The following is a 16,721-nucleotide window of genomic DNA, read 5'->3' as shown; positions in this document are numbered from 1 at the left end:
CTATATTTTTATGCAAAATAAATACAAATGTACTACATGTTTCTTTAATTTCACAACAAAAGTACTCTATTCTTAAATTGTAGTTAATTTATGTTTAGGTATGATTTTTTTCAATTGAGATATGATGCTAGAGGTAAACGAGGGTTTACAACGTTGCAGAAATGTGTTGCGGCCATTCATTTGATGGCTATGAGGGAGTCACCCGACACCATGGACGACTATATGAGAATGTCCGAAAGAACCGCAAGGGAGAGTTTGTATACATTGTCGAAGGGTGTTGTTGAAACATTTGGTGACATATATTTGCGGAAACCTTCGTTGCATGATTTGCAAGAATTGTATCACGAACATTGGATTTAGAAACTCTATGATATATCATGTATGCATGTATCATAATGCATAACATGGTAGTAGAAGATAAATGACGAAATATTGCATACTATATCCCAACGGAGCCTAGACACACTCAATTTCAACCAGGAACAACAAAGTATTTGCATAGAGTCGTTGACATTCAGGATGTAAATAAATACATACAACTTCGAGAGGACTTGGCGGATTATATCTTCTATGGTAACGATAACGATAACGAATAGCGTTTAGTTTTAAAAAAAATATTTTTTTTATCGAATAGAGTTGTATTTTTGTTTGAATTTGGATGTTATGTATAATTTAATTTCTATGTTATTCTTAATTTTTAAAATATATTTGTTTAAATTAAAAAAAATTAATTCGAAAAAAAAAAGAAATTATAAAGTGGAAAAAGTTGGTGTTATAACAAGATGTAATATGGTGACAATTTCCCCATTTGGTGTTATAACACCATTGGTGATGTGGCATGTGAGGTGACACCAAAATGGTGTTTTGACTAGTTGCTCACACCCAATACTCTTAACGACATGAGGATTAGTTCTTCGATTATCAGATTAAGCTTCTTGGGTGGAAGATAAGATTTTAGCTTCAAGAAATTTAAAAGTTTGATTTCCTACCACCACTTCCATTATCTTCTTTCATTGGTTTCCATGCCACCATTTTCCTCTTCCATCAGACATGCGCTTCTATTCCTTTATCTCTAGAAACACATCATCGATAGTATAATTACATTCGATTTGATATTAAAAATGTTTTCTCTTCCCTTTTCGCATATTGATTTGAAATTGAATTTTCTTTAGTTCATCAAATCTAATTTTGAAGAAATTTCTAGGGAAGCGATCATTATCTTAGAAAGAAAGGTAAAGGGTACCGAGTCTTTTGATCTTTTGGTTTTATGATTTGAAGAAAGGCAAAAGGTACTGATTCTTTTTGCTTATCCACTTATGGTTCTATTAGTTACCGGTAAGTGGTAAAAGGTAGGTAAATTTGTTTGTTTTCCCTTAAAAACTGCGTAATTTTTACAGTTTATGATGGCAATTGTACTTGTTTTGCATATTGAGTGTAAGATGTTTGTTGAAATTCCTAAATGGGTTGAATTGGTTTTTTTATTTGGCATGTATTATTTTCTCGGTTTACTTCTATCATTTTAATCATGAATCCTCCATGAAGTCTAATATATTTTCTTTTTGTTTGAAGATTTTCAAGGAAAGAGTTGTTACTACTGGTAATTGGTCTTCTAATCAATTGCTGATTGGATTTTCGTCCAAGGAAATAAACTCTCTCCTAGCTATCGGTAATCATCCACCTCTATTCAATTATCTTCTAGAATTTGTTGATTAACTGAAGAGTTTTGTTTAGAATTGTTTGAGTTGTTAGTTAGATAACAAATCTTTTTTATTTTACTATGTAAAAGATGATTCCTTTGTCATGCATGGCAAGGAAAGAGACAAAACCAGACAATACTATGTATGGAGGAATTCTTGCAAATGATTACGTTTATGTCCACAATTCTTTTTATTTATTTTAATCCCATAATAAAGTTTAATAATCTATTCTTTTGCAACAGATGGTATGGGAATTTTTGGCGTGGGGTGTAACAATTGTCACACCCCGCTTAAGCAGAAACACGAGGCGTGGCAGTACAAAGGGTCTCATAGCAAAAGTTAAAAGACAACACCAACCATAGTATTAAAAATCATTACAAATTTACAATGAATTTGAAAAACTTTTTAAAAGAGATTACAATGTATTTAAAAGTCATCACATGTAAATGCTCCTACAAATGTTGTGTCTCTACGTGCCTCTTACTAAATGATTCCTGAAAAAGCATGTAAAACGAGCGTCGACTATAAAAATAGTTGGTGAGTACTCACATATTAAAAATAATATTGGTTTCAAGAATCAAAATCAAAGTTTTGATAAAAGTTTCCATAAATAAAAATATGTTGCAAAAATGAGTGAATAAGTTTGCATAAACAAAGTTTGTTGTCATCATGAGAGATAAAGTATGTTGCCCAAATGAGATGCAACGTTCATATTCTCATGGGAAATAAAGTTTCCATAAATAGAAATATATTGCTAAAATGAGTAAATAAGTTTGCATAAACAAAGTTCGTTGTCATCACGAGAGATAAAGTATGTTGCCCAAATGAGATGCAACGTTCATATTTGTAACAGCCCGGATCTCCAGTTATCTTTTATGCTTATATTTTTGGAGTTTTGTGAGGGGACTCGGCGAGTTGGAGCTCAAACTCGCCGAGTAGGATCGCGGTTCAAGACGCGGGTTCGCGCCCGGACTCGACGAGTCCAAGGAATGGACTCGACGTGTCCTCGCTGTTTAATGAAACCCTAAATTCCCGGTCCTAAGCCCTATTTAAAGGACCTTATGGCCCTTCATTGCGGCTACCTTTATCTTGAGAGCACCAAAGCAGCTGAGGGATTCGTGTGAGTGAGATAAGAGGCTATTGTTCACCAAATTTGTGTGTTTTTGCAAGAAAGGAAGAGGAAAGTCAAGCTAGAGGAGTTAGGGAGCTTGGATCTTCTTTCATTTCATCAGAGGAGGCTTCTTGAGGTATCATTCAGAGCTTATTTCCGTATTTTTGTTGATTTGGTTAAATCTAGGGTTTCTTCATGCCTTATTTGCTTTGTATTAGAAGTGTGAGAGGTCCCATGGGGATATGGTGCTTAGATCTGGACCTTAGCAGGTCCAGAGAGCCCCTAATGTCATGCTTTATGCCCTCTCTTTTGGGTTAGAGGCTAGGGTTGCCATTTTAGAGGTTATTTCTCCAAAAAGAGCCTTGTAGGTGTGTTATGAGCACCAAGATATAGACTTTACGTGGTAAATAAGCTTAGGAGGGCCAGATCTATGAGTGGATGGTGCGGATCTGACCTCAGAAGCTAGTTTGAGTAGATGCATGGCATGGACTCGCCGAGTCTGAAGAACAGACTCGGCGAGTAGCATGAAGATTGTCCTTGACCACTCAGTGAGTGGTCCAGCCGAGTTATGAGTTGACTCAGTGAGTCAGGGAGAGTTAGCGAGGGTTGACAGGTGGACTGAGTCGAGCTGGGACTCGCCGAGTTGTTCTTAAGGCTCGGCGAGTTGAGTCGTGGTGGCCTCGCGATTCATGCTAGGTGGAACCCGTCGAGTCAGGGGTGTACTCGACGTGTCAAAAAGGGAATCCTAGAGAGTTGGTGAATACGTATAGACTCTTCGAGTCGCCCTAGTGCACTCGCCGAGTCCGGTCAAAGTTGACCGTTGACCGTTGACCAGAGTTGACCAGTGTTGACTTGATAGGGTAGTCAACCTTAGTGGTAAAAGTGTTAATTAGAGACATCTGATGTTATAGGAGCATTATAGCTTGGAGGATCGAGCACGAGTGATTTCCAGGATTCGCGAGTTATCGAGATACACGAGGTGAGTCTTCTCACTATACTTTACCTTGAGTAGGTAATCAGAGTTATGTGTCAGAGTATGTGTATGTTATGTGTATGCTATGTGTTGTACTGCATGATGTCTATGTGATTTATGTTGTGCATGTTTATAGAGTTGGAACCGGAAGGTTCCGAGAGTTAGAACCTGAGGGTTCCCAGAGCTTGGGTGCACGGACCCATAGAGTTATAGCCTCGAGTGGCTAATATATGTTTATGTGGTATTTTGGGGAACTCACTAAGCTTTGTGCTTACAGTGTTAGTGTTGTTGTTTCAGGTACTAGCGATGCCCGTGGGAAGGCGCCGGCTTGATCTGTACACACGCATGGGATTTTTGATATATATATGCGATCTTGGGATTTTATATGATGTGAATTGGGATTTAAACTTAATGTTTTTATGAAAATTAAATGAGAAATGTTTTTATAATTTGCGAAAAATTATTTTGAAATTCATGGCGTTACAAGTTGGTATCAGAGCCTTGGTTTGAGGGATTTGAGTACACCTTCGGGCGTATTTGAACTCAAACTGAGGATTTGAGAAGTATTTTCAAAAAGAGTAAAAGATTTTGAAAAGAAACGCGGAGCAGAGTTGTGTGTACGATCAGTCCACGCCCGAACGGTGATTTCCCAAAATACTCTCATGTTATGTGTTATTGATATTGATATGATGTATCCGCATGCTAGAGTAGACTAGGTATTCCTATTAGGACTAGAGTGATCTACGCATGATAGAGTACTTGGAATTTGGGATCCGAAGAGGAGGACTTGGGATGTATTCTGATACGGTGTGGACAGTAGTATTGGGCCCGTACTACTGAAAGCACCGGAGCGGTGTACAGCCCAAGTAAGAATCTTTGGAATACCAAGGATCAAGGAGGAATGAGTTGTCGAGTGTGAGTATGCTCGAAGGGGTTCTAATTTTTCGTATGTTGTATTTCAGAGGTAGATCATGGTGAGGACACGTTTGATGCCTGAGAGCAGTGATACCAGTGATGAGGAGATCCGCCGGATCATCCACGAGGAGGTGGCTGCGGCCATCAGGGTAGAGATACCAGAGATGTTCGGGTCTATTAAGAGCACGCTGATCGAGACCTTCGACGAGCGTTATGCCACTCTTTCTGAGGCTGCTGTGGCAGCGGCCACTGCAGCGATTGCTTCCGCGAGGCCGCAAGGTGGTGATGCGTTGCTGTTCCGGGAGTTCAGCAACACAAAACCACCAGAGTTTGATGGGACCCAGGGTCCGGTGGCAGCTATGAGATGGATATCCGATATAGAGGGGTGCTTCTTCACTTGCTCATCTCCTGAGCATTTGAAGGTTCGGTTCGCGCTGAACCAGCTTCGCTTGGGAGCGAAGGACTGGTGGAAGTTTGTGACGGCGCATTATACGCCTACTGAGCTTGTGGCAGTGACCTGGGAGAGGTTCACTGTCATGTTCCGAGATGAGTACGTTCCCCAGGTGGAGAGGGAGCGTTTGGCACAGGAGTTTCTGACCCTCAAGCAGGGTACTGAGTCAGTTACAGCGATTACCAGGATGTTCCATGAGAGGGTGATGTTCTGCCCTGAGCACGTGTCCACTGAGCAGGCACGTATGAGCCGTTATTTGAGCATTTTGAGGCGGGATATTCGGGAGTTCGCGGTGAACTCCTCGTACCGGACATTTGCTGAGCTTCAGGCAAATGCCCGGAAGAGGGAGATTGAGCTAGAGACTCAGGCCAGGGAGGAGGCGGAGTCTCAGGGGAGGGATCGGCGACCGGCACAGTCTCAGCCGGCAGCCAAGCGGGCCAAGCCCGCTGATCCCAAACCAGGGAGCCAGAAGGGCCGCACTTGTGGGAAGTGTGGCAAGGGTCACGATGGAGTCTGCAGAGCGGGATCTTGCTACAAATATGGCAAGGAGGGGCATATGGCCAAGGATTTCCCCAAGGGGTTTGCAGTGTGCTTCCACTGCAAGCAGACCGGACACCGGAAGGCAGAGTGTCCGCAGTTGCGAGGTTCATCTCAGGGAGCACCTCAGGGATCTGCCCCTGCCGCCATCAGAGCTACAGAGAGTCAGCCGGTGAAGGCCGAGGTGCCGAGGGCACGAGGGAGAGCTTTTCAGCTGACCGTGGAGGAGGTCCGCGCAGCGCCCGATGTCGTGGCTGGTATGTATTCTTTCATGTATTTATTTGATGATGAGATATTATGCTTATGTTATGTTATGCGTAGGTACTTTTCTTGTGAATTCTGTACCTGCCTTGGTGTTATTTGACTCGGGTGCGAGTCGGTCTTTTGTATCTTTGGCTTTTACCCAGCATCTCAGTGTTAGTCGTGAGGCGTCGAGTCGACCTCTGAGAGTTTCCATAGCTGATGAGAGAGTGATATATGCTACGGAGGTTCTCCGAGGTTGCGTAGTCGAGATTTTTGGTGTTGAGTTCCCGATTGATTTGGTTCCTATTGCGATGGGTGATGTATGTGTCATTGTGGGCATGGACTGGTTGAGCAGATTTGGTGCGGCTATCAACTGCGAGCGTCAGCTGGTGACCATACGAGACCCTAGTGGGGGAGTTCTTTCGGTATATGGCGAGGGTACACGTTTAGGATCAGCGTTTTGTTCGGCCGCCAGAGCGAGGCAATGTCTACAGCAGGGCTGTAAGGGTTTTGTGGCGTATGTGATGGATGCGCGGGTGGATTCCGAGAGGCCGATTTCAGTTGAGGAGGTCCCGGTGGTGCGTGAGTTCCCGAATGTGTTTCCCAAGGAGTTGTCGGGTATGCCTCCTGTGAGGCAAGTGGAGTTCAGCATAAATTTGGTTCCGGGGGCTGCACCTATTGCCAAGGTGCCTTATCGCCTTGCACCTCCAGAGATGCAAGAGTTATCCTCGCAGCTTCGGGAGCTGCTGGGGAAGGGGTTTATTCGGCCGAGCAGCTCGCCGTGGGGAGCACCTATCCTGTTCGTCAAAAAGAAGGATGGTTCACACCGGATGTGTATTGATTACCGGGAGTTGAACAAGCTGACGGTCAAGAACTGTTACTCGTTGCCGAGGATCGACGATCTGTTCGATCAGTTGCAAGGAGCATCTTGGTTCTCCAAGATCGATTTGAGGTCTGGGTATCATCAGGTGAGGGTGCGGGATGAGGATGTCCAGAAGACAGCGTTCAGGACGCGTTATGGGCATTACGAGTTTGTGGTGATGCCTTTCGGGCTCACCAATGCCCCGGCAGTGTTCATGGATCTCATGAACCGAGTATGTAGGCCAATGCTGGATCGGTCAGTGATTATATTTATCGATGATATTCTGGTATATTCGAGATCTAGAGAGCAGCATGAGGAGCATTTGCGGGAGGTTCTCGGAGTTCTGAGATCAGAGAGGCTTTATGCCAAATTCTCCAAGTGTGATTTCTGGTTGCGGGAGGTCTAGTTCTTAGGACATCTCGTTAATCAAAAAGGGATATTGGTTGATCCGGCCAAGGTTGAGGCAGTGATGAGTTGGGAGGTGTCGAAGTCACCCTCCGAGATGAGGAGTTTTCTAGGGTTGGCAGGGTATTATCGGAGGTTTATCAGGGATTTCTCTAAGATCGCAGTGCCACTCACCAGATTGACCCGGAAGGGTGTTGCTTTTTCATGGGGCCCCGAGCAGCAGGCATCCTTTGAGACACTTCGCCAGAGGTTGTGCGAAGCTCCGGTGTTAGCTCTCCCAGAAGGGATGGAGGACTTTGTGGTATACTGTGATGCATCGATTTTAGGATTGGGAGCGGTGCTGATGCAGAGGGGGCATGTGATAGCGTATGCATCAAGGCAGCTGAAGCCTCATGAGTCGAGATATCCCACCTATGATCTAGAGTTGGGGGCAGTGGTGTTCGCCCTCAAGATTTGGCGTCACTACTTGTATGGGGTTCGGTGTACGATATACACGGACCATAAGAGTTTGAAGTATTTGATGGATCAGCCCAACCTAAATATGCGACAGAGAAGGTGGTTGGATGTGGTCAAGGATTATGATTGTGAGATCCTATACCACCCAGGCAAGGCTAATGTGGTAGCCGATGCGTTGAGCCGCAGGGCGGAGAGCACTCCACTGCGGGATGTATGTTTGAGATTGACCGTGATGGCTCCAGTATTGGACGCCATTCGCGGGGCACAGGCCGAGGCTGTGCAACCTGAGATGCAGAAGAGGGAACGGGTTGTTGGTTTGGTTTCAGAGTTCGTTACCGATGGTCGGGGGCTTATGACTTTTCAGGGGCGTATCTGGGTACCGTTTGTGGGAGGAACGCGTACCATTTTGATGGAGGAGGCTCATCGGTCGAAATTTTCGATCCATCCGGGGGCCATGAAGATGTATTTGGATTTGAGAAAGGAGTATTGGTGGCCCTGTATGAAGAGGGATGTTGTGTGGTTTGTTGAGAGGTGCTTGACCTGTCGTAGGGTTAAGGCCGAGCATCAGAGGCCGCATGGCAAGTTGCAGCCGTTGGAGGTTCCCGAGTGGAAGTGGGAACAGATCACTATGGATTTCATCACCAAATTGCCGAGGACTGCCAGGGGAGTTGACGCAATTTGGGTGATTGTGGACAGGTTGACAAAGAGCGCTCACTTCCTTGCCGTTGGAGGTTCCCGAGTGGAAGTGGGAACAGATCACTATAGATTTCATCACCAAATTGTCGAGGACTGCCAAGGGAGTTGACGCAATTTGGGTGATTATGGACAGGTTGACAAAGAGCGCTCACTTCCTTGCCATCAGTGAGAGTTCTTCAGTAGAGAAATTAGCTGACGTGTATGTGAGGGAAGAGGTATCTCGGCATGGGGTGCCGATCTCGATTGTTTCAGACCATGATGTGCGCTTCACTTCCAGATTCTGGAAGAAATTTCATGAGGAGTTGGGTACTAGACTGCATTTTAGTACCGCATATCATCCCCAGACAGACAGTCAAAGTGAGCGGACGATTTAGACGCTTGAGGACATGCTCCGGGCATGTGTGTTGGATTTCGGGGGTAGCTGGGATGCGTATTTACCCTTGGCAGAGTTTTCCTACAACAACAGCCATCATTCGAGCATTGGTATGCCACCCTTTGAGCTGTTGTATGGGAGGAGGTGTCGGACCCCTATTTGTTGGGGAGAGGTCGGTCAGCGGGTGATGGGCAATACATAGATCGTGCTTCAGACGACAGAGCAGATTCAGCAGGTCAGACAGAGGTTGTTGACCGCTCAGAGCCGACAGAAGAGTTATGCAGACAGGCGCCGGTCCGAGCTTGAGTTTCAGGTCGGCGACTTTGTTCTCCTGAAGGTCTCTCCTTGGAAAGGAGTGATTCGATTCAAGAAGAGGGGCAAGTTGGGGCCCCGATATATTGGTCCATTCTGTGTGATCGCGAGGGTAGGCCGGGTCTCCTATCGTTTGGATTTGCCAGCAGAGTTGGGGCAGATTCACGACACTTTTCATGTGTCACAGCTGAGGAAGTGTATAGCCGATGAGTCGGCAGTGGTTCCATTAGAGGATATTCAGGTGGATGCTAGCCTGAATCATGTCGAGAGACCAGTGGCCATCAGAGATCGGAAAATCAAGGTTTTGAGGAACAAGGAAGTACCACTGGTGTTGGTTCAGTGGCAGCATCGGAAGGGATCGGAGATGACCTGGGAGCCGGAGTGTGAGATGCGTGAGCAGCATCCGGAGTTATTTGTAGAGCGAGACTTCGAGGGCGAAGTTTAGTTCTAGTGGGCGAGAATTGTAACAGCCCGGATCTCCAGGTATCTTTTATCCTTATATTTTTGGAGTTTTGTGAGGGGACTCGGCGAGTTGGAGCTCAAACTCGCCGAGTAGGATCGCGGTTCAGGACGCGGGTTTGCGCCCGGACTCGACGAGTCCAAGGAATGGACTCGGCGAGTCCTCGCTGTTTAATGAAACCCTAAATTCCCGGTCCTAAGCCCTATTTAAAGGACCTTATGGCCCTTCATTGCGGCTACCTTTATCTTGAGAGCACCAAAGCAGCTGAGGGATTCGTGTGAGTGAGATAAGAGGCTATTGTTCACCAAATTTGTGTGTTTTTGCAAGAAAGGAAGAGGAAAGTCAAGCTAGAGGAGTTGGGGAGCTTGGATCTTCTTTCATTTCAGCAGAGGAGGCTTCTTGAGGTATCATTCAGAGCTTATTTCCGTATTTTTGTTGAGTTGGTCAAATCTAGGGTTTCTTCATGCCTCATTTGCTTTGTATTAGAAGTGTGAGAGGTCCCATGGGGATATGGTGCTTAGATCTGGACCTTAGCAGGTCCAGAGAGTCCCTAATGTCATGCTTTATGCCCTCTCTTTTGGGTTAGAGGCTAGGGTTGCCATTTTAGAGGTTATTTCTCCAAAAAGAGCCTTGTAGGTGTGTTATGAGCACCAAGATATAGACTTTACGTGGTAAATAAGCTTAGGAGGGCCAGATCTATGAGTGGATGGTGTGGATCTGACCTCAGAAGCTAGTTTGAGTAGATGCATGGCATGGACTCGCCGAGTCTGAAGAACAGACTCGGCGAGTAGAATGAAGATTGTCCTTGACCACTCAGTGAGTGGTCCAGCCGAGTTATGAGTTGACTCAGTGAGTCAGGGAGAGTTAGCGAGGGTTGACAGGTGGACTGAGTCGAGCTGGGACTCGCCGAGTTGTTCTTAAGGCTCGGCGAGTTGAGTCGTGGTGGCCCTGCGATTCATGCCAGGTGGAACCCGTCGAGTCAGGGGTGTACTCGACGTGTCAAAAAGGGAATCCTAGAGAGTTGGTGAATACGTATAGACTCGCCGAGTCGCCCTAGTGCACTCGCCGAGTCCGGTCAAAGTTGACCGTTGACCGTTGACCATAGTTGACCAGTGTTGACTTGATAGGGGTAGTTAAACTTAGTGGTAAAAGTGTTAATTAGAGACATCTGATGTTATAGGAGGATTATAGCTCGGAGGATCGAGCACGAGTGATTTCCAGGATTCGCGAGTTATCGAGATACACGAGGTGAGTCTTCTCACTATACTTTACCTTGAGTAGGTAATCAGAGTTATGTGTCAGAGTATGTGTATGTTATGTGTATGCTATGTGTTGTACTGCATGATGTCTATGTGATTTATGCTGTGCATGTTTATAGAGTTGGAACCGGAAGGTTCCGAGAGTTAGAACCTGAGGGTTCCCAGAGCTTGGGTGCACGGACCCATAGAGTTATAGCCTCGAGTGGCTAATATATGTTTATGTGGTATTTTGGGGAACTCACTAAGCTTTGTGCTTACAGTGTTAGTGTTGTTGTTTCAGGTACTAGCGATGCCCGTGGGAAGGCGCCGGCTTGATCTGTACACACGCATGGGATTTTTGATATATATATGCGATCTTGGGATTTTGTATGATGTGAATTGGGATTTAAACTTAATGTTTTTATGAAAATTAAATGAGAAATGTTTTTATAATTTGCGAAAAATTATTTTGAAATTCACAGCGTTACAATATTCTCATGGGAAATAAAGTTTCTATAAATAGAAATATATTGCAAAAATGAGTAAATAAGTTTGCATAAACAAAGTTAGTTTTCATCATGGGAGATAAAGTATGTTGCCCAAATGAGATGCAACGTTCATATTCTCATGGAAAATAAAGTTTCTATAAATAGAAATATATTGCAAAAATGAGTAAATAAGTTTGCATAAACAAAGTTCGTTGTCATCATGAGAGATAAAGTATGTTGCCCAAATGTGATGCAACATTCATATTCTCATAGGAAATAAAGTTTGTTGCTAAAACAAGATACAAGGTTCGTACGTGCATAATGATTATACCATGAGTTCACAAACCAAGCCTAATGAAGAAGGGTGCCCTCTTCTATGTCTATCGCTAACATAAGGAAATATGGTAAAATGCATTCAAGCAAATCGTACGAGTGAGGAGTACCTTCTAATAGCGCTATCCATTATGACCATGGGCTCAAATGAGTTACTGATTTGTATGAACTGATTCCAGGGACTTAAACGCGATAAGGCCTCATGAATTAACAATAACATACACATACACAGCAAAATATAGCAACCAAGTTTGATACAAATCAAATTAAATTCAACGAACAATAAACAATTTTTGGACATGCTTTTCCACCCCAAAACATTTAAAAACCGAAAATAGGGGAAGTCGTGAATACTCTCAATGCATTGAGATGATGCAAATGGTGCCTTGAACTACGTTCCACTTGTACCACTACCGATTCCTACAATAATGGTATACGCTAGTGCGTCTCTAATCGAAATCTAATACTAGTATAGTTAATATTACAATAGAATTATGCCAATATTGTGTCAAAATTTAATAATGTTATGTTACAAACATTTTCTGTGAAATTTAGATTTCTATGAATCAATTTGTTGTATAACAATTTAAGTGGAAAATTCACATTATTGAAATGTTAATATTTAACATTTTAAGAGGTGTTCCAAAGATTAAATATTCAAAAACTAAATCAATTTAGTTCTAAAATTTCCAAAACTTTTATTTCAGTCTCAACTGAAGTCAAAGATGTTAAGATAAATTTTCTTGCATTTTTTATTTGTCTAGCTATTTTCACCCTTTTAATTTCTTGAATAACCATAGAATCATGAAAAATACTAAACAGTTAATAAAAATAATCAAACTTCAGATTTTGGTTCTAACTATATTAAAAGGATTCTAGATAATTTTTCATGGATTATAGATATGTATAGCTATTTTCTTATATTTAATTCTCTAAATAGATAAAAATTCATGAAAAATAACAATCAGTTAAGAAAACTCTCCAAACTTTTTACATCACTGATAAGCAACATATATGATCTGACAAAATATAAAAATGTATTTTCAAACAGTTTAACATGATTTTTATGTATTTATTCTATCAAAATAGAGATAAATAGAAAACAGTTTCAAAAGTTCCCCAAACTTTTTGTACTAGTTTGATTACATAAATAAAAGCTGGAAAAAATATAAAAGTTGGTTTTCAAATAGTTTACATGTTTTATTTTTTTTATTCACTTAAATAAGCATTAATTCGTGAATAATTATTAAACAGTTAAGGAAAATTACCAAACTTTTTTTAAACTTCATATACAGTGTACATAATCTGGGAAAAATACCAAAATTGATTTTCAAATAATGTAACATGATTTAATGATTTTTTTTGTAAAATTGTCCAAACTTGGTGTTCCACTTTTACTAAACATATATAATCTAGAAAAAATGGCAAATGTGATTTTCATATATAAGAGTCTGATTTTCCTAATTTATGTGTATTTAACAGATAAAAATTAGAATAAATGGTAAACAGTTACGATATTTCCTAAAAATTTTTGTAATTTTTTTTTGATGTTTTATATAATATGTGAAAAATATCAAGAGTCATTTGTAAACAGTGGAGTTCGATTTTTGGATTTATAAATGTTTAATCTTAGGAAAATAGAAGAAAAATAGCTTAAAGAAGTGAAAATTTTTACAACTTTTTATATAGAATACTAATGTAATATAAGATTTTTTTTGGTAAGTTGTTATGAATTTTGGATGAGTAAAACTATTTTTCCCGATTTTAGTCCATTATAAACACAAAAATCGTGTAAAAATATAAATACATTATACAAAAATCCCAAAAATATTATTCTAAGTAACGAAAATGACCTAGAACAAGCCAAAATTATTAAATGCTCTTTTAATATCCCGAAACTTGGTTTTATGATTTATTTTAATTAATCATAAAGAAAATTAAACATCATAGAAAACATTAATAAAGATTGATGAAACTTCATGAGAGATATTTATTAACTTTAAGGGTCATCCATGAATTTATATATGATTTATTGGACCTCATAAAATATTTTATTTGAATTATTGCTCTATTTTCTTGCAATAATTATAATAATTCGAGAAAAACGAATTATTTTATGAAAATTTACAGATCATTTTATTTTGTTGTTTGGATTCTGGGAAAAATTGCATTTGAATAGAAAAGAAGTTTTAGGTATTTATTTGGGAATAAATCTTTCATAAACATATTTGAAAGCTTTTAACAACAAACTTTGATCATCTAGCATCTAAGCTTGAAGATCTTCACATGCATGTTGGTTTGAAGACCATTCATGAGTTTGAAATGTTTAAAAGATGTTTTTTTAAAGAAAACTTAGGATGCATATGGTATTTTTCTACCAAAACATGTAGAAAAGTGCATTTTCATGATTTTGACTTAGGTTTAGGTCATGGATCTTCACCATTTTGTAACATGGAAGATGTTTTTGGTGAAAATCTACCACCATCATCATCAAAACTGTATGCGTATGAATGTGTTCATGATTTTTCATTAGAAAGGGGGTAGAAGAAGAAGATATGCAGGAAAATCCTAGTGAAATGAAGGTAAAATGAAGGGAGAAGGAAGGATTTTCAGGTTTACCTTTAAGAACTCTTCTAGATGATAAATATTTAGAGTTTAAGGTGTGTTCTTAAACTCATTTTTTTCTGGAAAAATTTCGTGAGTTAGGGTGAGGGTGAGAGAAAATGTGGTGGGGGAATTGAAGAGTGAGAGAGAGAAATGAAGAAGATGGAGTGTGGGGAAGAGAGAAATCATTCAAACTTTGGGGAAATGGGGTGTTAGGGAGGATGGCCGACTTTATGAGGGAGGAGAGAGGATACTAAATTTCCCTTCCATTAATTTTATAAACTTCTCAATTCTTTTATAAAAATTCCTCCAAAATTTATAAAATGTGTATTTAAGTAAGATTTCTTAATAACTCTTGAGTTTTTAGCTTGTGGAATAAGGTTAATATCAATGACCTAAATTTTATTTTTCTTGAATACAGTTTCATAATTTTAATTATTACAAGATAGTATTATAAGGTTCATAATTATTATTATAGAATTTTTAAGGTTAAAGTTTATAACTATGATTTTTTTTATGGCTTTTAGGGTTTTGGAGTTTAATAAATCTCTGGATATCAAAATAAATTGAATCTTTGAGACTTTAAATTATTTTTGAGTTTCATAACTCTTATTCAAATTAGAAATAATGTTTGTAATTTATTTTTACCAATTTATTGGCATTCTATGTAGTGATTCCGAGATTCAAGCGAAATTGAGGAATCAAGTATAGTAGTCCTAGTCCTCAACTTTCACTTAAGTTTCTATGGGACTTTGACCTAATTTCTACTTCTAGGTCATGTACATGATGTGTGTATATGATTCATGAAAATGTGTTCAAGTCAAAGAGTGACCCGAATATGGACAATCACTATAATTAAGTAGTTGTAGAATTCACATATCAATATGAAATCTAAGTATATTATCCATTGTTTCTAACCATTTTCAAGTTTCTAGTAGGTTATAACTTAGCTTCTAGTTACTAAGTCTAGTATGTGTCGTGCCTATATGTGTGCAACTAAGTTTATTCAAATCTAGAACTATCTCAAATTTTGACGGTTGTCACAACAATCGAACATGGTGAAGTATTGATTGGAAAAATCAAACAAGGTACAACTCCTTTTTTTTCTTAGTTCATGGCGAGTGTTAGTTTCCAAATCAATTTCACGGAATTAGACACACTTTCCAAAAATTAGCTTTCACCTGGGTTTTTATATATTGCTAAATTTCATGGAGCTTAAATGCTAGAAATTGTCATTTAAACGAGAAAGGGTGATTAGGTGTTTTTACTTATCTATACAAAAAGCTAAAGGTGTTTTTTGTGTTATTGATTTTATGATTAGTTTAGTTACTGTAATCACCGATTTCAATTTAAAATATCTAACTATCATTTGAGATTTTGTACTTTACCTTGGAATAAATATGATGTTTATCGATTTTTTATGTTTGAGTCAGGTTTTTTTTTTTTTCTTTTTTTTTTTTTTTTTTTTTTTTTTTTTAATAAGAAGTAAGTATGGTTTTTTTAAACTTCTCTGATTGTCTTTGTTCCTCTCAACATCAGATAAACATTCTTCATTGTCTGTGGATGTTTCATTTGATGCAAAACCATGCACAGGCGTTTCTTGGTTCATATTTGATTTACTTTGCTTATTTATCTTTTCAAAGAAATGGAAACTATTGTAGAATAATTTGGGGAATATTTCAAATTATTTATGCTTCTTAGTGCGAATTGGAGATGATATTGATTCAATTATTGTTTCTTTATTGAAATTTCTATGAACTCTAAATATAATTTTATTTTAGACAAAATTGCAAAAATGGTCCCTGTGGTATGCAAATTTTTGGGGTTTTAGTCCAAACCCCGTGTTTTTTGGATCCTTGGTCCTTTTGGACTGGTTTGTATGTGGAATTGGTCCCTGGACTTAACTGCCATTAAATAGAATCTGTTAAGCCCCTCATGTGCCTCACACGTGAGGGTAAATTCATCATTTCATATGTAAGGGACCATTTTTGCATAACCCGTTTTTTTGGCTTATTTGACCTTTACCCCTCATTTACTTTCCCCAACACCAGCAACTCCCTTCAGCTCCATTGAACCTGCAAATAATAGAGGACACCTCTCTCTCTCTCTCTCTCTCTCTCTTGTTTGTTCATGAACTCAGGTTTCTATTAACCAGTTAAGATATGTTCTTCACTAATCTATTCATCTTTTAGAAACAAAAATTCAAGGTTCAGTATTAAAAGACACACATACACCCGAAAAACATATCCAACGCACAACACATTGATTCAACAAGCTGCACACACTGACTCAACTTGTTATTAGTTTTCACACACTGATGACACACACACGTTGATGAACCCAAATATCGAACACCATACCGACCAGTTGCACCTACGATCATACACATCACCCCTTCTTTCACCTTCATCTCCCAACAGTTCCCCACCCCTGTACAGACCACTTTTACAATCGATTTTTTCAGATACAAAAAGGGGAAACATCATTGGTATGACCTAAAATCAAAATCAAACCTACAATAAAACCTGTTGTAGAGCCGGTGATTTCCCCACCTAGATTAGTCAATC

General features: G+C 39.9%; 1 protein-coding gene across 6 annotated transcripts; it reads left to right on the top strand.

Annotated features, from left to right (window-relative positions):
* Positions 1–1,023: 1,023 nt before the first annotated feature.
* On the top strand, positions 1,024–11,182 carry LOC145056644 (uncharacterized). Of its 6 annotated transcripts, XM_079004351.1 has the most exons (10): positions 1,024–1,289; positions 1,570–1,666; positions 1,787–1,867; positions 1,940–2,944; positions 3,720–3,787; positions 4,744–5,941; positions 6,006–9,514; positions 9,823–9,895; positions 10,672–10,739; positions 11,031–11,182. In XM_079004351.1, exons 6-7 carry the CDS (start codon positions 4,753–4,755, stop codon positions 7,193–7,195), a joined length of 2,379 nt encoding a protein of 792 aa, XP_078860477.1. In that variant the 5' UTR covers positions 1,024–1,289; positions 1,570–1,666; positions 1,787–1,867; positions 1,940–2,944; positions 3,720–3,787; positions 4,744–4,752; the 3' UTR covers positions 7,196–9,514; positions 9,823–9,895; positions 10,672–10,739; positions 11,031–11,182. The 6 variants fall into 6 exon arrangements, 5 of the variants coding, with proteins under 5 accessions (XP_078860477.1, XP_078860478.1, XP_078860474.1 ...); XM_079004352.1 differs by lacking the exon at positions 1,787–1,867 and having other exon boundaries at positions 1,024–1,232; XM_079004348.1 differs by lacking the exon at positions 1,787–1,867.
* The last annotated feature ends 5,539 nt before the right edge of the window (positions 11,183–16,721 follow it).

The sequence above is a fragment of the Lactuca serriola genome, chromosome 6, assembly GCF_051521515.1.
Source record: "Lactuca serriola cultivar US96UC23 chromosome 6, Lser_US96UC23_V15, whole genome shotgun sequence".
NCBI classification, from domain to species: Eukaryota; Viridiplantae; Streptophyta; class Magnoliopsida; order Asterales; family Asteraceae; genus Lactuca; species Lactuca serriola.
The sequence above is the reverse complement of the archived record's forward strand: the minus strand, read 5'-3'. Positions and strand labels throughout refer to the sequence as shown.